Source organism: Canis lupus, chromosome 28 (genome assembly GCF_003254725.2).
Source record: "Canis lupus dingo isolate Sandy chromosome 28, ASM325472v2, whole genome shotgun sequence".
Classification (NCBI taxonomy): domain Eukaryota; kingdom Metazoa; phylum Chordata; class Mammalia; order Carnivora; family Canidae; genus Canis; species Canis lupus.
In genome coordinates this window covers 8,422,421-8,450,336 of record NC_064270.1, presented here as the reverse complement: position 1 = coordinate 8,450,336, position 27,916 = coordinate 8,422,421, and the positions used below count along the sequence as shown (strand labels likewise).

Genomic DNA, 27,916 nt, shown 5'->3' with positions numbered 1-27,916 from the left:
TTGAAATTCATTCTGGCCCCCAGAGTATAAATACACTTCAGTATTTTTGTTAGGATTGCCAGAAAATCAGCAAGTGTTCACTTTCTTTGGCCAACAAAAGCATGACTCTCTGTGCAAAAAATTTCTGCACATTTATAAACAAGAACATTTAGAAAATCCCCTCTTGCTGAGAGATATGACAACAGATATATTTAACTGTGCCGTAAAATAAAGCAGATACTAAGAATACCGGTAGGTTCATCAAGCACAGGAAAAGTTTTTATGTCTCGCTTCTGACACAAACGAATATACATCTTCCTATCACCCGACAAATACTTTCCCTGTTCTGTGCTGGTCTGATGAGCCATCAGCCAGGTTTTACCTTTGTGTTCTGTCAGACTTTTCAAATAAGTATTCCCAATCCAATATCTACATTTTCTCACCATTGTACCCAGGTTTTCCACCCCTGCAGGGGTCTCGAAGTGACCCCTGGCCTCCCACCCAAATTTAAGGCAAAAACTTTCCTCTCTCACAGAATCTCCAGTTGAAAAGAGGCCACTAGATGATCTCAAACCTTTTGGCAAGCTTGTCCTGTAAAGGGCCTGATGATAAATATTTTAGGCTTTGTGAGCCATTCAATCTTGCTGCAATACTCAGCCTTGCCATTACAGTGCCAAAGCAGCCACAGACAATATGTAAACTAATGAGTATGGCTGTGTTCCAATAACATTTTATTTAGGGACCCTAAAATTTGAATTGCATACATTTTCGCCTAATATTATTTCACAAAATATTATTCTTCCTTTAATTTTTAAAAATCATTTTTAAAAATGTAAAAACAATTCTGAGCTTACAAGCCATATAAAAACAGGTGGTAGAATGGATTTGCCCTTTGTGCCATGATTTGATCTAGGTCAACCTTCCAACCCAAACCAAGAGTTTCTTCCCAGCTTTGCAGCCCATCAGCCAGACTCTGTATGAAATTTCTCCAGTTATAAGAGATTCACTGCCTCAGAGGCAGCCTGCTCTAAAGCTGAGGTAAAATGACTAGACTTAGTTCTGCCTGCTAACATCACAAAGAATAAGTCAACTTCATCTTTGTGGTAACTCTTCAAATACTGAAAAGTACCTATTCTGACATCTTCGAAGTCTCCCATCGTGACAACAGTTCAGGCTTCCACTGCTGTTGCACGGCATTTTTAGTTTCCTCTCTGCTCTGGTCCGTAGAAATCCTTCTGCAAATCTGGCCCTGCACTACATTGGGGTGTGGCCCAGTTTAGGGGATAGGTTAGTAAGGCCATGTCATTCTCTGATCTGCTCACCATTGCGGCCTCTATAATGCACTTCTGAACTTCCCTGGCTCAGAACGTGATACTCATCTTTGAGATTCTTCCCCCTTGGTCCTCATTACTCATGCTGCCTGATTTTCACGTGAAGCCCACATTCTCCTTCTCCTTGGATCCTTTTACCTGCCACAATGGTGGGTGTTACCAAAACTGGATCCTTACAATCTGTGATCTCTCTCACACCTGAGGTCTTAGAAAACAGATGAATTCTCATGGCGCAGCCATCCTTCTATAGGGATTATTCTCAAATTGTATCTGCAGCTTCAATCTCCTAGTATATGAGCTCTAGGTTCCTACCTTCCACACTCTTAAAAACCTTACTTTACTCTTATCCTAAGACCTTCATGCCTCAAAGCAAGTATAGCCTTATAAGATGATGATATAATAATGGTGATAACAGTAGCAATAATAGAAATAACAAGTAACATTTGTTGAGTACCTATAATTGTGCTAGGCACTATCCTGAGCTGAGGAGTAATTATCTTAACTTTTACAACAACCCATCAGGAAACTACCCTTAGCTCCCTTTCATCAGTGAGGAAATAGTCGCAGAGAAGCAAAATAATTTGGCCAAATCCATTGTGCTAATAAGTAACAGGGTTAGGATCTGAAACCTTGTATGTGTGAATCAGAGCATGTGCACTTGACCATCCTAGATGGACTTTGTTACTGTTCAGATGGTGTCACAGGTGCCTCACGTCTTCCAATGCCCTGCCCAGGAAGCTTAAAGTCAGTCTTGACCTTTCCCTGCATTCAGCCTTCCTACCCAACTTGTCACTATACTAGTAGGTTTCTTTTTCTAAACAACTGGGAGCCATTTTCTCCTTTTTTGCTCACCAGTATCCTATACCAGGGCTCTCGTCATCATCCCTTGTTGTTTACAGCAACTCTTCCTGATGGCTCTCTCTTCCTGGTATCAAGGATGAGCCTGCCCAGAATATGTTTGATTAAGCTAGTTCTCTCATTTGAAAGATCCTCCCTGCCATCCACCTCTTTGCCATTCATTCACTTGGTCCACTGTGGAACTGTCCAGCCCTAACTAACCCAGAACCCTCATCCTAGGGAGGAAGGGAAGAGGGAATACTAGAATGTATTTCAACTGTCATGTAACTTAAATATTTCACATGTGTACTTCCTTTCCTGCTCCTTCTCCAGCTTTTGAGGGATCTGTGGCTAAGCTGCTTTTGGGAGGCTGAGGCATTAAGGTCCAGACCTACTTCCTCCCCTGTATGACAGACCCACCTATCTCCCCTACATGACAGGATTTCCCAAAGCATGTTCTATAATAGGTACCAGATACTCAGTATTCAAGTATGTTTGTCAAATACTGCATTCTGAGAGAGTCTCAATAAACATTAGCATAATAAATGACCTGAGAAGTCCTGCAATGACAAAAAAAATCCTACCTTCATTATCATTGTTTGCCCACCATGTAGCATATATGTTAGACCATTTTTCCACAGAATGCATATTGACATACCATATAACTCACTGTGGGAAATGCAATGCTGGTCTTACTTAGTTACCCCCCAGATCCCTCAAACAAACCGGCATTTTATTGCCCCATTTCTTTATTCATGGTATCTCATGACAAATGTTTATTGTGCAATTAGATGTGCAGTTCTATATATAAAGCAATATAACAAAGAGTTTGGGCTTTGGGGTTCATAAAAGCCCGAGTTTCATCAGGGCTTAGTCACTTCCCAGTAATGTCATATTGGGCAATTTATGTAACTTTTCTGAATCTCAATTTTCTTATTTGTAAAATAAAGCAGTGATTTCCATCTATCAGGATTGTATGAAAGCCAAATGTAATGTATGTATGTAAAGTATTTGGCAGAGTGCCCAGTGTAAGAATTCGCAGCAGCAAATTAATTTCTCTGTCGTCATCACCATGATCACCATGATTACCATCACAATCATCTCCATCATCACAATCACCACCATCATCATCATCACTACCATCATCATCACCATCACTACCACCTAAATAACTGGGAAAAAAGTTAAGACATCTTCAATTGGCTAACTGCCAAATTAACCACTCTTTTCTTTCCTCTTGAAAGGAAAATTTGACTTACATATCAAGGATGTGTCTTGGTTTTAGGAAGTTATTTCATGGAGTATCTCAAGTTATAAGAAGAGACAAAATGAGAAACCTCTGTTGGATGATTGCAGAGCTAAGGAAATTCATACCTAGCTTAAAAACACTCTGCAAAGAGGGGATTAATGGTGTAAGGCCAACCTGATGAGCACTCTAATGATGTACCATTGGGCTTCCTATTAATCCTTATTTGGTTTGACATTTTTATGTAACAAGCCTGAGTATGAAAAAAAATTGGAAGTGGTTAGCTAACTCAATAAATAACTGAATTAATAGTAAAAAACTTTTTGACAGGCCTTAATGCCCCCAAAAGATAAAATTTAGTAGACTTAAATATAAAGGATTATATCCATGAAAGAAAACAACAAACAAAAAAATCTTTGCACAAAGAAAAGATGAACTTAGCCATTTGCATGCTCAAAGTCGAAGGGGGGCTAATAATTAAACACAGCTTATAGAAAAAAAGTAATCAAATTAGCAGGCATTCAGAGCAGGATAATGACCCAAGTGCAAGAAGGGAGGTGTTCAGAACAGACTAGGGAGCTTCCTTTTTAAGAGGGATATTGAAAAATGCTATGTTTTGACAATATGGGGAATGTCCAGCCTCAAGAGAACCAAACAAAGGAAGACAATTTCTATTATTCCCCCGGGAACGACAGGTGGAATTTATAAGGAGGCAGATTTCAGTTTGATTTAAGGAAGAATTTTAAAACAAATTGAATTCCATCAACATAACAGGCTCATTAAAATGAAGTGAACCCTGTCTTTGAAAGTTTTTAGCAAAAACTAGGTAAGAATTTACAATGGAGAGATTTCTACATTTGGTGGATGACAGGGGTATATATCATAACCTCTGAAACCTCATCAATGATAATGTTCATAGTTGTGTCTGGCAAAAGCCTTCCCAACCACTAAGGTTCTGAAGCCTTTGGTCATCCTTAAGGGCAATGTGCCTGGTGCTCTCTCCCTTCCTCTCATGGCAAACACAGACCTTGCTTCTCATGCATCATGGAATCAAACTAGTTACTATTGAGTATCTATTCTATGCTATTCTATTATCTTCCTTAAATGTCCCAACAACCATGTAAAGATAAAATTATCCCATTTTACAGGTAAGAAATATGAAGCTGAAATTAGTTTATGTCACTTACTTGCCCAGAGTTCTATAGTAAATAAGTTGTAGACCCGGACTCAAATCCAGATGTTAGGAATAGAATCATACTCTTTCCACTACCCCATGACAGTCCTCTCACCATGATCTCTCACATGATTGCTGATGCTTTACATTGCCTTTTTTTGGTATATATTTATTCCATATTTTAGGTCTTATATGCTTTGAACTAGATTATAAATTCCTTGAACAAAAGGGCTATGTCTTGCTTTTCTTTGTATTTCCAATAGCACTTATTTCAACAACTGTTAACATCAACTAGCATTATGCATTCATAAGTCCTTATTTATTGAGCATCTATTATATAACTGGCACTTTGCAAAGAACTAGACATATAGCAGTGAACAAGTTTTAAAAGTTTCTAAGGATGAAAAAGCAAATGAGTCAATAGTTTTCCTGACTTTCAAGGTGAGACATGACTAAGAGAAGACAGAAGTTGGGTATGACCAGGGTAAGAAGGTCTTAGGCAGAGAGAACAGCAAGTGCAAAGGACATGTGGAGAAGACTAACTCTGTATGTCCAAGAACAGACTAAAGGTCAACGTGGTTGGAACGGAGTCAGAGAGAGGGGTGGCTGGTGTAAAGTTAGGGTGACGTAGATGGTCATAATCATGCATGGTCTTGGCATTTTGGATTTTATTCCAAATGCAAAGGGAAGCCATTGGGGGATTTTCAGCAGGGGGTGACCTTATCTGCTTTATGTTTATAAAAGATCACTCTGGGTGCTGGGTGGAAAATGAATTACAGGGTATGCAAGCATAAAAGTAGTACTGAAGGTGAGTGCAATGGTGGCCAGTGGGAGCAGGTGAAATACTAAGGAGTGGGCCAATTCAAATATATTTGTCAGTGAAGAAAATGGGACTTGCTGATAGTTTGGATTTTAAGGGTTTGGAAAAAGAGTAAAATCTAGGAGTCCTAGGTTGTTAGTCTGAGCACTTGGGTAGATGCTAAGATGAGGAAGAAAACGGGTGGTACATGAATGGAGGGGTGGAGATGTCAATACTATAGTTCTATTCTGATCACATTTGAGCTGCCTTTTAGACATTGTTAGAATGGAAGCTTTGTAAGGCCAATGGCTCTGTGTGTCTTGTTCTGTGCTGAACCCCCAGGCACAAATCAGCACCTAGTATATAAGATGGTACTCAATAAAATCTTGTTGAATGAAAAATGCCAAGGGGAGGCATTGAGAAGGCAACTGGATTTATGAATGTTTAAATCTCTTGCGCAAATGTAGATTCTTGGCAAAGCATAATTACATTCCTCTTTGGCTCCTACATTTGCAGTAAAGATCTCTGAGAGAATGGTTTTTTAAAGAGTTGAATTAAATGTCCTAATAGGGTCATTTAATGCAGAACTGGAGAGAGGCTTAAAATCCTAGTCTCTGATTAAAGCCTACCTGGTCTTCCCCACAGTTTCAGTGTCATTGAAGTGATATATGTGATGGCAAAGAACAGTGTGCTTTGAATAGACACTGCCTCTCTGAGTCATGTTTACTATTTGTAATAATAATAATAATAACAATAATTAACAGCAACAGCAAGAAAAATACTTCTCACATACATTAAAATTCTTATTTGTGCATCTGCTAATTTCCATTGATTTTATTCTTATTTCTACAGGTCCCAAGCTTGAAGTACTGACTTGATGCCTGCTTTAAACAGAATAAAAGAGGCCTCCAATGGTCAACTGCAAGTTCTCATTTTGGGTTGGTTAAATCCTAGAGACATAATGGGAGCTTTAAGAAGTGTCACTAAGGGGACACCTGGGTGGCTCAGTGGTTGAACGTCTGCCTTCAGTTCAGGCATGATCCCAGAGTCCCAGGATCAAGTCCCATACAGGGCTCCCCTTGAGAAGAAGACTGTTTCTCCGAGAGGCTATGTCTCTGCCTCTCTCTCTGTCTCTCTCATGAATAAATGAATAGAATCTTTAAAAAAAAAGAAACTTAAAAAAAAAAAAAAAAGAAGGGACACTAAGAATGAAAATATCCGGTCATAGTAACAAAACAGTTTAAATATTTAAGATTTCAAACCAAGTTCTCCACTGCAGCATAAGTACCAAAGAATGAAAAAAAAAATGCAGAAAGAAAAAAATAAGAGGAAAAATAAAAAGAAGACAAGCAAGTAAGCCACCGCATTTATTAAAACTTACTTTGGCCAATTCTCAACTAGCTGCAGTAATGGATGACCCCAAAGACAGGAATCAGTGTCGTCCTATTTGCTTTGGGACACAGCTTTGTTCTCTTTGAATTCCAGTGGGGCTAATGGTCTAGAGCAGTGATTCTCAACCATAGGTGGCATCAGAATTATCTTGTGGAGCTTTTGAAAAATACAGATCCCTGAGCCCACCACATATCCATGGAGTCAGAAACTCCTGGGGGGTAGGCTGCAGGCATGTGCATATTTTGAAAATAATTCTAATTCCTTGCCTTTATTTGGCTGATCAGTGAAAAACCACTGTTCAAGGAAATTGCATTAGATATTTAAAGAATGAGTACAATTATCCATATGATCTCACTCATATGTGGAATTTAAGAGACAGAACAGAGGATCATAGGGGAAGAGAGGAAAAAATAAAACAAGGTGAAATCAGAGAGGTGACAAACTATAAGAGACTCCTAATCACAGGAAACAAACTGAGGGTCACTGGAGGGGAGGAGGGTGAGGGAATGGGGTAACTGAGTGATGGACATCAAAGAAGGCATGTAATGTAATGAACACTGGGTGTTATAGAAGACTGATGAATCACTGACTTCTACCTCTGAAACTAATAATACATTATATGTTAATAATTGAATTTAAATAAAATGAAAAAAGAAAGAATAAGCACAGGCATGGTGTGTGGCAGCCCTTGTCCACCACCTTCTCCTGCTGTCCCCGCACTGTGCACAGACTCCCTCCCCCCTGTTATTTTTGGAAGTACATACAGATAGGACCTAAGATTTTGAATTTCAAAAACCATCCCTGTTGGGGTATAGGTTTCATGCAATATAGAAGTAGGGAATGAAAAAGAAACATGACAGAGATGGTATGGTGAAGAGAGGAAGATAAAGAAATAAAGTAAAACCTGGATTTATTTTTTGCATACTACATTCTCAGGCATCTGATACCTCAAGGTCTTTAAAAGCCAAAGACCTAAAATCCCCCTTCTGTTTGATCCTGTGGAAATAACAAAGTATTCTAATGTTCTTCTGGGACAATATTCTTGGACACCTCAAGATAGGATTATCTTCTCCATGTCAAGGAGCACAGCCTTCGAATTCAAAGGAGATACCACATTTTCAATATCAGGAAGTGAGCACATGTATTAAAGTCAGCAAAAAGGTTAAATTCAACAAAGAGGTTAAATTCATTATATATGTTGAAATCATAAAGAATATTTTGAGTCCTCCTATGAAGAAAATGGCTTTTTTTCATATAAGAGAACTAAATTGAGGAAAAAAGGCTCCTTAGCTTTTGATTTAATAGCACCAGGTAGACGATCCAAGAACATTAGCTTCGGAAACCAGATCACCTGGATTCAAATCCTAGTTCAAATTCACACGTCATTTAATTAGCTTCTCTGTGCTTTAGTTTTCTCATCTGTTAAATTGCGTGGGGCGGCGGGCGGGGGGAAAACAGTTATTATAATAAAAGAAATGGGATTCGTTATTACTCGTTATTTTAGTTTTACGTTTGTTTGTTTTGTAACCAACATTGAACCATTTGTGTCTTAGGTCCTCATGCTTTACAACACACATTATCTCTCTGAACATTCATATAACCCAGATGAGGTAGGTACTTTTATTATTCCCATCTAGAGATGAGGGATTAGAGAGTTAGCTTGAGGTTCTGCAGCTGGGAATGGTGGATTAGACCCCAGGCAGGCCTATCCTAGAGCTGCAGCCTGAATGATGATGCACGGTGATGCTGCTCTTCATTCCCAGCCCTGTTGTTCACTGACCATTACTGTGAATGAGTAGAGTCCTGTGAGTGCTGATTGCCAAGAACTGCCAATCACAATTTGCTGTCAATCAGCTCCAGGACAGATTAGCCTCTACTAATAACACTACTCTTAGAATACTGCCCTACACAGCTGAGTCCTTGTGGTTTAACTGCCTACTCTATTTTTTGGTCCAGAAATTTCTGGACTAAAATTTCTGTTAACTCGGGAATGTGTGCTGAAATGTTCTGGAGAATGAATGTAGTATCTACTTTCAGAGGTGCCCCTAGGAAGATGTGCTTTCCCAAGGAGAAATCTGGTTTTCCACAGTGAGCTGAAATTTCCCTTACCCTGAGGGTGCTTCATTAGCAATGCACCCCAGGAGTATTCAGATATGAGGAAGAAGTTTGTATAGCAGCCCTAAACAGATGATTTACTTGGCTGTCTGCATAAAAGGAGGGGAGAAAAGCTTTGATAGGAATTTTTTCTAACATGATTGAATATACAGATTTAAAAAAAAAAAAACAGTATTTTTTTCCAAAATATTTCAAATGAAGAATATATTTGGGCATGAGGACACTCCCCCACCCTATTCCCTGCCATTATCATATGTCATGCATTTTCCTTACTGTGCAGAAATGGTCTCTCCTTGGCTATGATGGAACATACTTTTAGATGTTGGAAAATGCCAAATTGATCACCACTTATGAAATATATAAAGGATTCTGGCTGAAAGGACCCAGGCCAAAACAGTTCTCTGGCCAGACGGTTTACTTATTCTTGTGATTCTCTCCCAGAGAGTTAAGCTGCACCTTGGCATTCTTCATAGAGGGGATGGCCTTTAAGCCATTGAACTGAAATCTAGTGAAACCTACCCAACAGAAGGAACAAGTAAGAAGTTAGTGTCACTTTGGGCTACCTGCATTCGTGTGGCTAAAGAAGCAAGTTGATGCCTGCTTAGGTTTACCAGGAAAAGGTCACCTGGGACAAAGAGCTAAGTGGAATCCCTCCAGGGTATTCTGGGGGCTTGGAACAACTGTGAGCTCATGGGCTCATGGCCTTCCCCTGGACCACCTGATCCAAAAGAGGAGCCCAGATGAATGCTCTTGCTAAAAACTACTCTGAGCAAAAACTATTCAGACCACAGGGAAAAGTGAACCTGCTAATTGCCTTTTGAGCTGAAAACCAGTCTCCAGTCAGAGAAATCAACTATCTATTACACAAAAGATCATCTGGCAATGGTGTGGGCAGTGGTGGTTATAGAGCCAAAAATTCACTTTTTTGGTAGGTCCTGAGGCCCAGCTGTAGAGGCAGCCCACGGCGAGTTCCAACTTCCAAGGCCATCAATGGGTGCACAAGAAATAAGACAAGAAGCAGAGGCCATATTAAAGATATTAAAGAGGCATAAGATTTGAGAACCAGTGACTCAGAAATTCAATCCCACAACACCACCCACCTGCCATGTTCCACCACCATCCCCAGGGGTGGTGGGGGAAGAAAGGCATGAGAACAAAGGAAGTAAGGATGATTTTCAATCTTTAATAGCTTCTAGTTATGTCTTAGTTCATGTGCTAAAGTATGCAATCACTTCAGGGAAGTTATCTACAAAAGCACACCTCTCTGTCTCCTCTAGAAAAGATAAATGGCTCTGGAATTTATTCTAAAAGAAATGAAAAACAAAAAAACCTGTAGGATCAAAAGGAATCTGCACTAAAGGCAGAGGCTGGATACTGGAAGAGAGTAGGGGGAAAACCCCCCAGGATGATTGGAGACTGTCAAAGTAAGAGACTTTGTGGGTGGTCAGGATGTAAGGTTGCTCAACCTGAAAAAAGAAAGAACGCTGGTGTTTCTCGGAGACTTATTAGATCAAGAGTATGAATGAAGAGAGACGTCCAGATCAAAAGGGTTCAGGAAGACCTGCCTTCCAAATCAAGCAAAGTAGGACTGAGTTTATCCAAATACACCCCCCAGCCCCACCTCTGCTATCCGACTACCACTGGCTTCAGGGCTGACCCCCAGCATCTTCCATTTAGTTGCAAGGATAAAGAGTTGACTGTTTTGAAGAGGTTACTCTGATGTGCACCAGTCCTGATGTTGTGCAGAATGGGGAACGGAGAGAAACACTGCTTTCCAACCCAGAATCTAAACTGATTTTGAATGATTTATCTCCTGGCCCTCCTTAATGTAAGCCATTTTCTTCAGTTATTTTTATGATTGTACTTTGAATTGCATTTTAACCATATTTTCCTAAGAACAAATGTTATGCAACATTGCCCAAAAGGCATCAGGGGTTTTCTTTCCTTTCCCCACATTACAGTTAAGTCATTGGGTAAAGAGTTGTTAGAATCTGGGAAACTTCTGGGTCAGAATAATATTCTATTGATGATCAGGAGCAAGCTTCCTCCCTACACAATAAGTCTTGCTCATAATATCAACTGGCTGTCTTCTTAGTCTGGAATATTCTCCCTTTCCTGTGATGTCCCCCCTCTATCCCAGCCATACCTCAAGGTCCAGCCCCAACCTCCAAAGCCGAGCAGAGAGGGCTCTGATCACCCACCTAGACACCTCAGCTCCCACATCTGTGCCACTCACACTGCACGGACTTTCTGCCTTTTTTGGTAGTGATTTGTGCCTGACTACAATTTAAGACTGGTAGCTTCTGGCAGCCGCAGACTGTTACTCATTTTCCTCAGTGCTTATCCACCATGGTGCCCTGTTTCTGAGAAGTGCTGAAAATATGTTAACTGAATAATTGAATGCATAAATAAATGCATTTACCTCTCCCCTAAGCAACTAGCACTCCTGCCATGGAGCTAATATTCTCTATCTTGTCTTTGAGATTCTCCAGCATTCCAAGCAATATATATATCTTCCTTCCACTGAGGAAAGTGCATTTATTTTGTGTATCCGATTTTGACAGAACCAAAGTATGGTCTTATAATGTTGTAGATTTTTTATCATATACTGATAATTTCTTAAACGAATATGTTTGACACAGTGAAAAAAAAGAGAAGGTTATAGCATAGGAGGTACTCAATAAATAAGTCTTAAATGATGAATGAATGAATGAATGAATGATAAAGGAGATTAGATAAAAATAGAAACAGAAAGAGGAATAGAAAAAGAATAGACAGGCAGCCCCAGTGGCTCAGTGGTTTAGCGCTGCCTTCAGCTTGGGGCATGATCCTGGAGACCCGGAATCGAGTCCTGCATCGGGCTCCCTGCGTGGAGCCTGCTTCTCCCTCTGCCTGTGTCTCTGCCTCTCTCTCTCTCTCTGTCTCTCGTGAATAAATAAAAATCTTTAAAAATAAAGAAAAAAAGAAAAAGAATAGAATGTACAGGAGACTTAGAAAGGAAGTGGGAAGAGAGAAAAGAGAAAGGAGATTCAAGATTGATTAAATTCTCAATCAGCAATTCTGGTTTTACTACAAACTTGGGTAATTTAACAAGCAGAGAGGAGAGGCAAGGAAGTGTGTTAGAAGAGAGTAGACTGTGAAGACAGATATCTGGATTCTGACATTCACTTGGCCACTGTGTGACTTTGACCAAGTGACTTAACCTCTCTGAGATGCACTGGTATTTTTTTTTTTATTTTTTATTTTATTTTTTATTTATGATAGTCACAGAGAGAGAGAGAGAGAGAGAGAGAGAGAGAGAGAGGCAGAGACATAGGCAGAGGGAGAAGCAGGCTCCGTGCACTGGGAGCCTGACGTGGGATTCGATCCCGGGTCTCCAGGATCGCACCCTGGGCCAAAGGCAGGCGCCAAACCGCTGCGCCACCCAGGGATCCCGTTATTTTTTTTTTTTTTTTACATTTTATTTTGAAGTAATTTTAGACTTACAGAAAAGTTGCAAAAATAGTAGAGTTCCTGTATACAGTTCACCCAGCTTCTCCTAATGTTAGCCTCTTTCATAGCCATAGTACCATTGTCAAGACAAGGAAATTAACATTGATCCTCTAATACAAAATAAACCATATGCCTTATGAGAATTTCACCAGTTGCCCCATTAATGTCTTTTTTTTCTAGCCCTGTATCCAGTAGGATCCCCCACTGCATTTTGTTGTCATGTCTCTTTGTCTCCTCTAGTCTTTGGTAGTTTTTCTCAGTCTGTACCTTTCATGACCTTGATACTCTTGAAGAGTAGAATATCCCTCAACCTGGGGTTGTTGGATGGTTTTTTCCCCCATGATTAGATTTAGGTTATGCCTTTTTCTTTTCTCTTTGTGTCAAGAACATCATAGAGATGATGTCACGGTCTTCTTAGTGCGCCACAGCAAGAGTTAACATGTCAATATGTCTTATTACTGGTTGTGTTAATCATGAGCACTTACTGAAGGTGGTGCCAACTGGGTTTTTCCACTGTTCTATTTTTCCTTTTGTAATTAATAAATATTTTATGGAGAGATACTTTGGCTTTTTATTTATTTTTTTGTTTCCTTAAGTAATCTCTACATCCAATGTGAGGCTTGAACTCATGACCCAGAGATCAACAATTAATTGCTCTACCAACTGAGTCAGCCAGGTGCCCCTTGTGGCTCTGAATCACATATCTTGTTTCTCATCATATTTTTGCCCAATAATATTAGCATTCATCAGTGGTTCTTGTATGTAACAATTTATTGCTGGTGGTCCTAAAAGCGATTTCCTATTTCTTTCATACCTCTACATTTAAATTTGATTCTTTTATAACTAAGAGTTTCCCCTCCCCTCCCCCTGATGAATTTATTCATTTATTTTTATCAGTATGGGACTCAAGAATACTTATTCTATGAACTATAATCCAATACTATCATTATCTGTTTTGTTACTAAGGTTTCACTTCCTTTGTCTGGGAATCAGGGATAATGGTAACAGCCTTACACAACTATCATGAGGATTAAATAGGATTTAAAAATGTGAAAATGGCCAGTCCAGAAGACTTAGTAAATAAATGCTAATTCCTTTCTTCTCTTTTCTTTATAGAAAGTAAAGCCACACTACTTTGAAGGCAAGACTCTTCTAAATAAACAAAAATCTTAAGAATTCTCTTTTAACGTAATGCAGCCTTTCTGCACTAAGGTATATAAAGCAATTAGTATTTAGCTAGCTCAGAGTTACCTACTAGAGGTCGTCTTGGATCTGCCTGTGACTATAAAAAACTGATTTTTAATCAGTATCCATAATTTGTATGAAAATAGATGCTTGAGAATACTTGAAAACAGACTGTTCTCTTAAGTAGTTTAAGTGTTTTCCCAGAAGTCTTGTTTATGTTCTGAAGCTGCTTAGCTAAACTATTTTCAGCGATAGTCCAAAGCATACCTCAACTCAGCTGTGCTTTTGTATCATCACTAACTCTGAATTAGTGAAATCACTGCTTCATCTTTGATTCCTGAGGTTATGGGAGTGAATAGAAGAAACTGAAATTTTCTTTCCGCAAAATTAATTTAAAATTAGATTTTAAAAGTTCAAGCAAGGCAAATTTCAGGTAGAATTTAAAATCACCACAACAATGGACAAGGGTAAGGTCCTAAGGCTGTGAGAGTGAGTAGATCTGGAAGTTTAAAGCAATACACAATATATGGTAAAATCCACAAAACACTCAATGTTCTGGAACTTCCATTTTCCATCCTGCTTTTATTAGTAGGGAAAATCAAGAAAATCAGATTTATTTTAAAAAGCAATGTAAGGGTAGTGTGGTTCACAGGCTCTCAAGTGGACTCCCAGAGAATCTGTCTTGCTCAGTTTGGAGTGGGATGAGATGCCAGCGTTTCACATGAGCCTGATAGTGGTAGAAGTATAGTAGTTTGCAGCCCAGGCTCTGGGTTCTGACTATGTAGGTCTGAATATCACTATTGCTACCTATCATCTATGTAACTTTGGGCAAATGACTTCATCTTCTCGTGCCCTAGTGTCTTTATTGGTAAGATGGGCTTAATGAGAGTATCTGTCTTCCAGGGTTATGAAGAACAAATAAATGGTACATGTAAAATGATGAGCATGACAATGCTAGATGGTATCAGCGATTCCTATGGATAACAGATCTTCCTTTGAGGAATGGTGTTTGGGGCATGTCTGGACACAGAACTGCTTGGGCTCAGCCTCTAAAACTTTTTGGATCCATTGGGCCTTATCAAGGTCACTGACATTTACTACCACCATTGTGCTCATGATCGGCAGGCTATGGAGGCTGCAGGGTGAGCTGCCATAGTTGGAAAGGGTCTAAGTAACAAACTGGATTGACCCTCCATCCATCTGAGATATTCAGAACACAGAACAGGAGCAACCTCAGCATTCTTGTAGTTTACTAGATGAATTGAAACTTGGAAACTATTATATTTGAGGAGTTAAACCAACCAACAAACACAGATGGAAATCTTGTGTTAAGCCTAAGAAATAGGCTTAAATTAAGAAATAAAATGTAGAACAGAAAACTCTTGGTGTGGGGTTATACTGTGGAAAGTGTTCTTTGAGTGCAAGAACGCAGTACCCCCTGACCCCAGTACTGGATGGAGACCTGCCTTTCTTTCCTGTCCCTCATCCTTGTTCCAGGGGCACACCATGCTAACCATTGGCTCTTTTCCTCCAGCCCCTAGACCTCTTATAGTGCCTTCCTCTCAAGTGCCTTCCCAGACTCTGGTCACAGCTCTCCTCTCCAGCATTGGCTTCTGGTAAGGTCTTGGAGGAACTTTCTGGGATTGAGGATCTTGATGGGATACAGGGAACAGGAATGGGGCAATTGATTGCCCCTCAAACCCACGTTCCTCCCCATGCTTCTGGCCCAGGTGCACTGGTTTTTAAATTTCTGCTGAGGAGCCCTGACAGTGGAAGAGGGGGTAGGTTAAACAGATCCCATGGCCAGGGATCACATTGTCAGAACTCAAAATTGAGACATTTGGTTTTAAAAGCACCTGTAGGAACAAGTTGGAAGAATACTGGAAAATGACTCCAGGGAGAATATTTTGACAGGGGGAGGGGAGAAGAGAGCAGGGACTGGTGGTCCAAAGGGAGAAGGCCCATGGACAGAGGTGAGGATAGGAAAGGTTAGGCCTAGTGCAGTTTGGAGTGAAGTGACAACAATGTGTTGTCTATCTCATTGCTTGGGAAGAAAGCAGCCATCATGAAAGTGGCAAGAACAACCAGTGGATGAGACACCGATAACACACAAACCTAAAAGGAGAAACGTATTTAAAAAATCACTTACTAGAGTTTCGATTACAAGTACATCTCCAAGTGGCTTCTTACCTCATTAAATCTCATCACAAGATCTTCCAGGGCATTGTGCTCTCCGTTCTGGGAGCTAAGAATTGAAGCTGAGATGGATGCTTTGAGGCAGGGCAGGGGTGTCTGGCATTCTGGAGTGCTCAAGTCCCGGGTCAAGAAGTAAAGATAGTCAACTGGTAAGACCCTTCGGTAAATGTTCTGTTCCTGCTCCATCAGGATGCTGGCGACTTCCTCTGGGAACTGAATGAGAGGCTGCAGGTCAATCAGCTCCTTGCTGATTCCAGCGGAACTTGAAGGGAGGGCACTGGAATTGGCCATGGAGGTGCCTGGCTGGCGTTCTAAAATAAAGCAACAAAAGTTGTGGTGACACCAAGGTTGATATCCCCACAACAGATATTTACTTGAGAACCATTTCAAATCTTACAGGTTTCTTAACCAAGTTTTTGCTTGGTGAATAGTTCTCTACTACCCTTCTTGTTTTGGAGACCCTTCAGATAACTGTCCTGCCTGTATGCTCCTGCCCCCTGGGGGGTGGGGAAAGGCTCAGTTCCCCATTTTCAGAAGGAGAATTGATCTCACACACCATGCTCTAACCAGTTCACTATGACACTTTGCAGAGCAGTAGAGAAGTCAAATGTACCATTTGTTTCCTCATCCTCCAATGCTAAGCATCAGAGTGAAGAGAAATGAAGGTGGGTGTGGGTACAGCAACTGAGATGGAAGAGGAAAGAAGGCTGTGGGTGGAGGATGTATGTGGACACATGTGCACATAGTGTGTAAACATCAGGAGATCCCTGGAACCCAATGTACACAAGGTCCAAAACTTCATGATCTACCTGCTGACATTCCACCCTCAAAGACTGATTCTGCTGAGAACCATTTGGGGTTTGCAGGGACAGAACCACCTATGAAAGTAAGGGAGGAACAGGTAATAAGGAGATGTGTCTAAACAAATAAATCTTATTTCCTACTCCAGTAGGAAATGGCAGTAGGGAGGCTGTGAGGGAGAGAGCACAGCAAGTGCACTAGACAGAAGTACCAAATGCATTCATAGGCTCCAAATTATTTGCTTGGCATAGATTCACATTATTTTGACCACTTCCCTGATCTGTCTCATTTCCTACCCACAAGCCATCCATTCATTCATCTGCTTAACCATCTATCCATCTGTTCAAAAAGCTTTGAAAATCTCTGATGAGCCCTACAACAAAATTTTCCAAAGTATGATCAGTTTTGTGGCTAAACTGGGGAAATGTCACGTATGTCATAAATCCTCCTTCTGGAAACACACAAGGCACATAGGTACATTGTTTAAGGCTCGAAGGGGTCTTGCAGTAAAGAAATCCATTTACGTTACTTAATCCAGTGTTCCCCAGAGCCCACTTTATAGCACACCTACTGGGCCACTCTGTGGGACTAGCGCTGCTTGGAGCCCTTCAGGAGATGCTGCCCTGAGGGCCAAGCTGCTTCCATTCCTTGTCCAGTTCCCACCTTTTCCTTCCCAGCAGTCCCTCTTTGGCCAGCCCCCCTTCATAGTGCTTCATGAGGTGACCACATTCTACTTCCCCAGAATCTTTCTTACATTCTTAATTTCTTAAAACATTCTCAGACCCTTTTGCAGAATAAAACCCTTTTGATGGTGTGGCATTCCTCACTGCCGACTGTCACCTGTCTTGGACACTGAACAACAGCACAGTTCATAAGGAAGACTTCATCGACGTTCAGATCTCAGCATCCTTGACTCTTTTTTAAATCTCTACTGCAGACAACCTTGGAATCGTCACTCCAAATGCTCCGTCTCTGTAATACTGAACTCTGAAGTTCTTGGCCTTGAATTTGACTGCCTTTTCCCTTCGACCCTTCTCCTAAACCTTCTCTGTCCTTGGTAGACTTCCATTCCCTTGGTCTTGGTTTGGATGCATGGTCAGCATTTTAACATGGCACCCACAGCAGCCAGGATGCCCTCCCAAGTCTCCCTGAACTTCTACAACATGTACTTTCCAATCTTCAGTCCTAAACTCAACCATTCGTCCTTGACTTCTGGGCTGCTGTAAGATGACACTGACATTGCTGCTACTCAATGATGGGATCCTTGCTAATTTGTGTTATCTCACTTCAGCTGGCCCTCAGGGCAGCTTCAGGCTTACATGAATTTATTTGTTTATTTTCCTCAATAACTCACTGTCTTCTTTATTTTGGCGGTGTAGCCTTTCTATTCTTTTCACACTCCCAAACCTATCTTTGTTTTCCTTACATTTGTTTAATCATTTCTTTTTTTAAAATTGTCTTTATTTGAGTGTAGTTGACATACAACATCATGTTAGTTTCAGGCATACGACAGTGATTTGGCAAGTTTAAACATGATGCTGTGCTCACCACAAATGTAGCTACCGTGTTTAATGCTTACCACATGTTTACTACACTATGATAACTGCCAGGTGTCAGGGACTCCTTCCATTAGTTTAGATGCCTCTATGTTTTTCATTTTCTCCTCCTGCTCTGAGAAAGGTGTGTGTCTCCTCTCCAATGCCCACCTAGGTTTGTGATTAAGCCTATTCAACTTGCCTCAATGGTTATCTACCCATCAGTCCTTCTCTCCGTGGACTTTTCTTTGCCTACCCAAGTGTTTGGTTACCCTTACCCTTAAAAACAAGCCCATGAAACTTCCCTTCTCTCTTAAACTCCAAATCTTCTTTAGCCTTCCTTTTACTGTGTTCCCTCTGTGGAGGGTAGTCTACATTCCTCTAGAAGTATGGTGACCATATCTTCTGATCCAAAAACTAGGCCATCCAATCTGCCCAAATTAAGAAACCAGTAACAATGTGGGAGAGAAAAACAGAACCTGGGAGCTCTTAGCTCTTAGACCACCCTGTTGACAGGGCATCTCTGTTGATAGTCTGAGCTCTGACATTCTTCCCTCACCCTATCCTCTCCCATGGAGCCCACCCATCACCTCTGAAGTATAGTTCAAGAAAATTTCTTGGTGATATTTGCTGTTTAATTGAGTTGTTCCCCTTTTTCAGAAATGCTCTCAGTGACAATCTAACAAAAATTATAAGAAGCAAACTGTAAAGTTTGAATAATACTTCTCTCCACTGATACAAACCTGATCCTATTTTAAATATATTCCAGTCAGAGCTTCCTGTTTTGTCTTCTGTATAAAAACTGTAGTATCCAAATTATTGTTTCTCTTTGATTCTAAAAGGTGAACAAGTGAGTAAAGAGCACAATGATTTATTGTAACCATTTTATCCATTTTTTTGGATCAAACAGTGGAAAGCAAGGACTACCAAGTCATATTGGTTCTCTCTAAGCTTTTATTTGAAAATAATTAAAATATGGCAAGTGCTCAAATCTACATCTACATGGCTCAAATCTACATGGCTTAAATCTATGTGGCCTTACTCTTTAACTTTCTGAATAGGTTAGAAAGTACTGGATTTCCTGAAAATTGACTCAGAATGTGGTTTGATGACAGGCAGACTGTAGCTTCTGGATACTGATAATTTATGTATAGTGGAATTAGCCCTATATGGGAAGTCTTCCCAGAAATAACCAACTCAGAAACATTATTTCAAAATACAGCACTCTCTGATGGAAATGAAAGTAAGTTCTAAATCTTGTGAAATTGCTTATCTAATATGTAAGAGAAGAGATAATTTAATAAAATATATAAATAACATAAGATAATATATTATAAACTGCAATATATCTTGAAATAAGACTCACATGCTGTTACAATGAATAAAGAGTCTAATGACTGGTGAGAAGCAGCAATAAAGGAGACCTTCAAAAATCGAATGAAAGAAGTAAAAAGAAATCTGGTCATTGTAACCTTAATAAATACCACAGCCCCATGTGTCTCAGGATAAGCATGACAGGGCACTCAAAGGAAACACAAATCTGATGTTAGAAACCTTGAAACATAATGTAGACCTTTCCCGTGGGTTTCCTTAAAGCAGAGGTACTCAGGGGTTTTATATCATGCACTATAATGAACATCCCAAAAATCTTGGGGCATAATTTTCTGTCCCATAAGTTCCACACTTTTTTTTTTTTTTAAAGATTGTATTTATTTATTCATGACAGACACACAGAGAAAAAGAGAGAGAGAGAGAGAGAGAGAGAGAGAGAGAGAGAGAGAGAGACAGAGAGAGAAGCAGGCTTCATGCAGGGAGCCTGACATGGGACTCATGGGACTCGATCCCGGGACTCCAGGATCACACCCTGGGCCAAAGGCAGGCGCTAAACTGCTGAGCCACTCAGGGATCCCCAAGTTCCACACTTTAAAAACGTCCATTTTCTATCGTTCTTGCTTAATGCTCCTCATAATCTCCTTCTTCCCCTTCTCATGCTGCACGGCCCCAGCTCTACATCACTGTCACACCCTCCTTTCTGCAGGATGGACAACTCTACGATGGATAAGAGACCTAGTAGCAATATGACCCCCTGGCATTTCCTCATTAGTCGTGGAACAAAATTCATAAAACCCCGTTAGAAGCTGCAGTTCTTCTCTTGTGAAAAAGTTAGTAGAAAATTTATGGTGATACAATTACCCACCTCAATCACAGTCAATGTTTGCTCCCAACTCTATGTTCTTCAGTTAAACAGCTATTCTACAGTAGAAGAGGGCTATATCTCTAGGCAAGGTCACACCCTGGAAGTATTTACCATGAGACACAGTATATGTAAGTTCTGATTCTCTGCTCAAATATTAGCTTCCTGAACTAAGTATTTTATAAGGATTAATTCAAGAGGTATAGAGTATTATTATATGAGGCTCACAAGAAGTCACATGGAAGTAAGCTGGGAGCTGGGGTTTGAATCAGGGTCTATTGGACTTTAGGACTTATGTTCCTGATCACTCAGCATATGGCCTCATGGAACAACAGAATGCCACACTGACATTCTGGTTTTTAGAGGCAACTGGAGTGATAGTATAAATCAACTTCTTGTGCTTGGAATGATCTGATAAAATAAACTCTTCAAACTCCAAAGGTAAAGGATTTGACCCTGAAGGGTAAAACCATCATGTCCACCACCATAACCACACTTAAAGGTGCTCTTTCCTTTCCTTCTTATAACTTCAAAAGGACATTTCCATGCTTTAAAACAGTATTTCCCAAAGAGTATTATACTAAATTTCTGCAGAACATGGTTCCTTGGTTAATAATTTAGAGATCTACTGGGTTAAACAAATTTAAACAAGACTCTGGTTCCTCCCCTCCCAATTTTAACTGCAGGACTTCTCAGAGCCTTTAATAATTCCCACAAGGGGACTGTACTATCACAGCAGACAGTAGCTGTCCTCAACCTGTCCTCAGCTGTCTATATATCATTTACATGGAAATTCCAGTCCCTTCAGGACTTTTATCATCACACTCAGTGATTGTCAGTGGGGGAATAGGGCTTATGGTGTTTGTGAGGTTACTTAGTATCCAAGGAAGTTTAGACTGCCCTGTTGTTGGAACTCTGTGTAAAAGGTCAGTGGGTGAGAGGCACATTGGCTTATTTAGAAAACCGCAGGTTATTCCTTACAGGCTGCAGTGTATCTTAGAAGAGACAGAGGATCACTGTAGAAAATGAGGAATGAAGCTGTATTTTCCAGAAGGCACTAGAGAACAGGTGTGGCTCATGACAAAACCATGTGGGTAGTGGGAGGATCAAAACATCTACGTAAAAATACATCACCCTAGACTTTAGGGTCTCCAGTTGGATCCAGCCTCCTAGGGCTTCCTTTGAGTGGTATCTACCCCTGCCATTCCCAGAGGCCTTCATTCCTGGCTTCCTTTCTGGTAATCAGAAAGCCCCCAATTTTGATGATAAGCTGCTATTTCCAGGGGTTGTCCACATATTGTGCAGTCCAGATATATCCAGAAAAGCCTCTCAACTTGATGAGCACTTTTCCTTGATAACTGCCCACCCAATGACCTGGTGTACAGCCACTGGGGAACTTCTTCCTCAAGAAACCCAGCCCCTCCCTCAGGGTTAGCACTTGCTCAGAAATGCAAGTTTGGGTCCAAGCCCACGGAAGCGCCTTGGGCTTGGGCTCAAGCCCAGCATAACCTGCCACTTCCCATTTATTTCTCTTTTTGCTTTTTGGTCCCAATCAAAACTAAAAGCATTTGGTCTTTCTTCCTGTGCCGCCCAAGAAAACCTAGAGTTTACCAAGGAATGTCACATAATTTCTTGCATAACATGAGGATGTCTGGACAGGCAAGCATTGCTAATGTTGTTTTTTACAAAGCTTGAGTTAAGTTGCTATGTGATTTGCCCAAGAATACAGTTTGTGAGTGGTCAGCCCTGAAACTGGCAAAGGCTGAGCGGAAATCTGAAGATTCTGGCTCTTGGCCCAGTACTCTCCATCACCCCAAGCCAAGCCTGAGTTACCTTGGGTGTGATCTGTATCCCAAGGCCAGCCTCATTAGCTGCCAGTACATCTGAATTGGTTTAAGAAAGGCTTATGTAGAAACTCCATGCATCATTCATTCATTCATTCATTCACTCATCGATTCATTTATTGAGTGCCTATTATGTGTTGGACTTTGTTTCAGGCTACACTGATGTTGGGATTTAGTGGACATGAAAAGATCACTGTTCATACACAACATTCTAAGAAAGGAGACAGATAAACAATATAATGCAAGGTGGGGAGGACAGAAATGGGGGGGTGGGGGAAGAAGGTGTAGTGTTACATGGTATGTATTAACTATACCATGTTAGCAATTTCATTAGGGGTTTTTGCAAAAGTTTTAAAAACTTTATTATCCAGGATACCCTTGGCTAATACCCTAATCCTTTTCTAGCTTCTGAACAACAGCTACTCACCTACCTCTTCCTCCTCATTTATTAGCTCTTTGCACCAAGAAACCCATTTCATTCCTACAAAGAACACTGTTTTAAGGCAACTGTGATTATCCTTATTCTATAGATGGCAAAACAGGAGTCAGAGATGTTCAGAAATTTGTCTAAAGACACTCTGCAATTGAGACAGAGATGGAATGAAAATTCAGCTCTGATTCCAAAGGTTGGCCCTTTGTTATCCTCATTTGAGGGATCTTTTGCAGGGAAGATGGAGTCCCTTGATTTCTTGCTGAGTCTCTTCCCCCCCAAAGATGAGGTAATCCAATCCTAATAAGACCCCCTACCATTTTCCCCAAGGGAAGACGATCTGGCCTGAAACAATCCATCTTTTCTTTTACAAATAACCTCTTGCCTCACTCATCTCCCTATTAAAACCTTCCCTTTAATACAATTCTACTTGCTAGATGGGGTGCTGTCTGATTTACAAATCAGTTGCTTAATAAAGCCACTAAAATCTTCAATTTACTCAGTTCAATTTTTATTGTTTCATGGCAGGATTATACCTTACAGGAATCTGACTTCAGTGAAAAATTGAGCATAGTACTTGTGTTATATTTTGATGGTAATTTAGCATTTGTTGATGTGTTTGTTTTTGAACCGAGGTAAAGCTTTGGGAGAACCTGCTTCTGAAACATGACTTTTTACTTTCATTCTCTGTGAGTGTTGGTAAAATGGGCATAAGCTTCCTGGGAAGGGCAAACCAAAATTTACATAGTGCACCTCTTGTTTTAGCAATTCCACTTCTAGGATTTTATCCAACAGAAATTCTTGCAAAAATACAAAGTGAGGTAAACTTATATGTACGGACACTGACATTTTTTTCATGATAAATTTAGGTAAAAAAACTCCACCACATTGGGAACAACAAAATATGATGCTGTTGGAGGAAAAATAATTTTACAAATGTAGGTATGTATTTGCGTATCTGTCCAGTACACACCACACTAATAGTGTTTATAGATTGCACATTTTGTTTTAACTTTTTTTCTACTGTACATATGACAGTGTTTAGAAAAATGTATCAAAATGATATCTGAAAAATTCTTCCAGAGAACAAAATTTCAATCTTCTCATGGATAAAAGCTGGTTTAACATCTGTGCTGTTTAGATTTTTTCCTAATAAATATCACAATATTGTTTTTGAAAAGTTTCTTCAAATTAAAATTAGGGAAGAAAGTGGAAAAATTTCTATCATATCTACCCATTTTTTGGATTAGATTAATTTTGTAGACAGCCTGTTTATTTTTTTAAGCTAAGCATTAGATTTATCAACTGCACATTTAATGGACTTTGAGGGGTACAATTCCAATTATAAAATAAGACAGGAGAGGAAGGATGTTGATTTTTTTTTTATAAAAGACTTAGAGGTGGTTTAGACACTAATCTCAGGCAGAATTAAAAATTGCTTTTTTAAAAAGAAATTGCTTTTTAACAGGGAAGTAAATGGGTTCAGAGAAAGGTTAGGTAATTGGTGATTCTCTCTCATTATCTGTTATTGGTTTTCAGAGTAACTAATCAATCTTGCAACAAATGTGTCTGGCTTGTCCTCAATACTACAATGAAAAAGATGAGTTCACAAAATCAATGTACCATATTATTTCTAAGTTGGTACTTAAAAAAAAAAGAGAGACAAAAAACCCAATATGCCTAGATTGAAAATTAAGCCACATTCTGATAAAACAACAGACTGAAAAGACTCAGAGAAGAAAAAAAAATCTGACACTTCTTATTAATAAAAAATAATTTCTGCACTCAGATTTCCAAAAACTATGAGCTCACTGTGAAAGTATAAAAAATGTAGAGAAGCATAAAGAGGAAAATTAAAATAATCAATAATCCCATACCTAGAGATAATCTGTTAATATTTCTCTTGCAACATTTCATGTGTTTGGGTTTTTTCTACAAATACACACAGTATTTACCAAATTAGAGAGCAGAGGAAACATACTTTTTTCTAACATTTTAAAAAACTTTACTTTCCAGTATTCATTTATCCAATTCTAAAATGAGCTTTCTAGTATTTTTAATGACTCTCTAGTAGTCAATGTTATGTTTATAATTTTTTCTCAATAAAAGACTGCCACTACAAGCCCTTAGTGGCAACCCTGTAGGGACCACCCTCACTTGAGAGTTTTCTCTGTATCTTGGCTCAATAAACTTCTCACTTTACTCACTCCTCCTGTGTCCTGGAGATTCATTCTTCGACTCCATGAGACAAGAATCGAGCTCTTCCGTATCACTAGTAGGCAAGGATGATTCTAGAACTGAGACCATGCAGGCCACCTGACCTTCAGAGTCTAATGTGGCTGGGCTATTGAAACATACACTAATTTTCCTTAAGGGATTTTGTGTCTCTATGTTATAATTATAACCATCAATAATAATAATCATAAATCAATTACTAATAACATAATAGTGACTACTTACTATGTTATTAAGAAATAGATAATACCTACATAGTATGTAGTATGTAGTATGTACTAGAACTTACAGAAATCTTACTCAGTGCTCACAACCTCTCTGTGCAGATGGCACAGCACGCTATGCTATCATTATCCCCATTTTAGCAGACAGGGGCAGAGGTTAAGGAATTTGCTGAGATTACGATGGAACCAGTATCACATCAGACTGACACCAAAGACCAGGCTCCCCAAATTACCACCTTACACTGACTTGATGATTATGTTCTTTAGTGTCTCTGTTACAAATGAATTTCACATTTTTCTGAGTGGACTCAGCCAGATTCTGGACTCAGCCCAGATGCTCAAGCTGGAAGGAACTACAGGGATAGTTGAGATGAATTTTCCACAATTCACAAATCAGGGAATATGCCTCTGAGAGGTCAAGTTCCTTACTCAAGGTCACAGAGCTGATGAGGACAAAGCTGGACTAGAATCAGGCCCTGGACTCCCAATTCACAGTATTTTCTCTCTACACTGCTGCCTCCCAAATTCGTGTGGCTAGAATCTCAGGAACTATAAACTCTTGGGGGGATTTCTCCTCCAGAGGAAGGTGATGGCATAGTCCAGTGGTTATGAGTGAGGTCTTGAGATCACACAGGTATGGGGTTGCAGCCCAGCTCTGGCACTGACATGCTGTGTGATCTTGATTAAGTTTTCAACAACTAATGTCACAGTGATGATGGGGAAATTAAAATGAGAAAATGCATGTAAGAAGTTTAATATGTATTCAGTTCTCAGTAGTTAGTCATTTTTATCATCAAGTCATCATTTGAAAGAATAAGAAGGAATTCTGGGGCCTTTCATCTTAGAAGCCGAGGAAGAGACTGTCATGTATCAAATCATTTCAAGCTATGGAAACTTTTGCTTTATTTTTATAACCTGCAACTTGTACCCTTTGGTGTGGTGCCTACCATAATAAAAAAAAATTTTTTTTAAGATCCCTAATGATACCTCATTTGTTCATATAATAAGAAATGTCTGTATCATCTTGCCATACATTGTACTAACAGATTACCTAATTTTAAAAAAGCCCCTCTATCAAACCCCTGCTGTTCCGAACTCTGTAGCTCCTCCCTCTGTAAAGTGAACATTCGTATCCCTTCTAACTCTCATTATCAGCAAACTCCATCTAGATGTCAGAGCAGTCTCAGAATTAAATCTTTTCATGCCAAAATACTGCTGAGCTATTTATGTCCATTCTTTCTTTTTAAATTAAGATATAATCCACATACCATAAAATTCATTTTTGAAAGTGTACAATTCAATGTTTTTTAGCATATTCATAGAATTATACAACTATCACCCTAGTCAAATTTGTTAAGTATTCTGCTTTTGATACTATTGTAAATGGAATTGTTTTCTTAACTTCACTTTCCAATTTTTCATGCCTAGTGTACAGAAATACAACTGAGCTTATACCCTACAACCTTGCTGAACTAATTTATTAGTTCTAATAGTGTTTCAGTGGATTCCTTAGGATTTTCATTTATTTTTATATGGCGGAATAATAATCCATTTTATGTATATAACAAATTTTGTTTATCTAATTCATTTGTTGATGGACAATCAGGTTGTGTCCACTTTTTGGCTACCACGAATAATGCGATTATGAACATTTGTGCAAAAACTTTTATGTGAATATTTCTTTATTTCTCATGGGTAGATACCCAGGAGTGGAATTATTAAGTCCTATGGTAACTTTAGCATTATTTTGAAGACTGCTCCAATTGTTTTCTACACTGGTTGTACCAATTTACATTCCCATCATTAGTGAATAGGGCTCCAATTTCTCCACCTCCAGATGAACATTTGTTTTCTTTTCTTTCTTTTTTAAAAATTATAGCCATCCTACTGGCTATGAAGTGGTATCTTATGGCCCTGATTTGCATTTCCCTAATGACTAATGATTGAGCATCTTTCCATGTGCTTATGGGTCATGTACGTATCTTCTTTTGAGAAATACCTATTTAAGTCCTTTCTTCATTTTTGAATTGGATTGTCTTTTTGCTGTTGAATTTTTTAATGAAATCTTTTTAAAAAAGATTTTATTTATTTATTTGAGAGAGACAGAGATAATGACAGAGACAGCACACGAACAGGGAGAAGAAGAATAAGTAGGTTCCCTGCCGAGCAGGGCACCTAGTGCAGGACTCCATCCCAGGACCCTAGATCATGACCTAAGCCAAAGGCAGATGCTTATCTGACTGAGCCCTCCAGGTGCCCTGTTGTTGAGTTTTATATATATTCTGGATACTAATTTCTTATATATGTAGTTTTCAAATATTTTAACTCATTCTGTGGGTTGACTTTTTACTCCACTGATAGTGTTCTTTGATGCACAAAAGCTTTTCATTTTGATGTAATCCAATTTATCTATTTTCTTCTTTTGTTGCTTGTGTCTTCAGTATCACGTCCAAGAAATCATTGCCAAATCCAGTGTCATGAAGCTTTTCCCCTGCTGTGTTTCATAATTTTAGGTCTTACATTTAGGTTTTTGATCCATTTTGAGTTAATTTCTGTACATAGTGGAAAATAAGTGTCCAACTTCATTTTTTTTACATGTAGATAATTCAGTTTTCTTAGCACTATTTGTAAAGACTGTTCTTTTCCCTATTGAATGATCTTGGCACCCTTCTTAAAAATAACTCGACCAGATATGCTAAGGTTTATTTCTAGGCTCTCTATTCTATTCCATTGATCTATATGTCTGTCATTATGCCAGTACCACATGTAATTGATTACCATATATTTGCAATAAGTTTAGAAATCAGAAGTATGAGTCCTTCAACTTAATTCTTCCTTTAAAAACTTATTTTGGCTCTTCTGGTTATCCTTGAAAGTCCATATGAATGTTAGAATCAGCTTGTTAAT

The 27,916-nt window shown here is 39.4% G+C and overlaps 1 protein-coding gene across 6 annotated transcripts in view; it reads right to left on the bottom strand.

Annotated features, from left to right (window-relative positions):
- Positions 1–27,916, bottom strand: part of PLCE1 (phospholipase C epsilon 1) — a 321,105-nt gene that overhangs the window by 119,713 nt on the left and 173,476 nt on the right. For all 6 annotated transcript variants that reach the window (XM_035708087.2, XM_035708091.2, XM_035708088.2 and 3 more), the window contains exon 4: positions 15,741–16,057. In XM_035708087.2, coding sequence (XP_035563980.2) covers positions 15,741–16,057 — 317 coding nt within the window. The remainder of the gene's footprint in view (positions 1–15,740; positions 16,058–27,916) is intronic.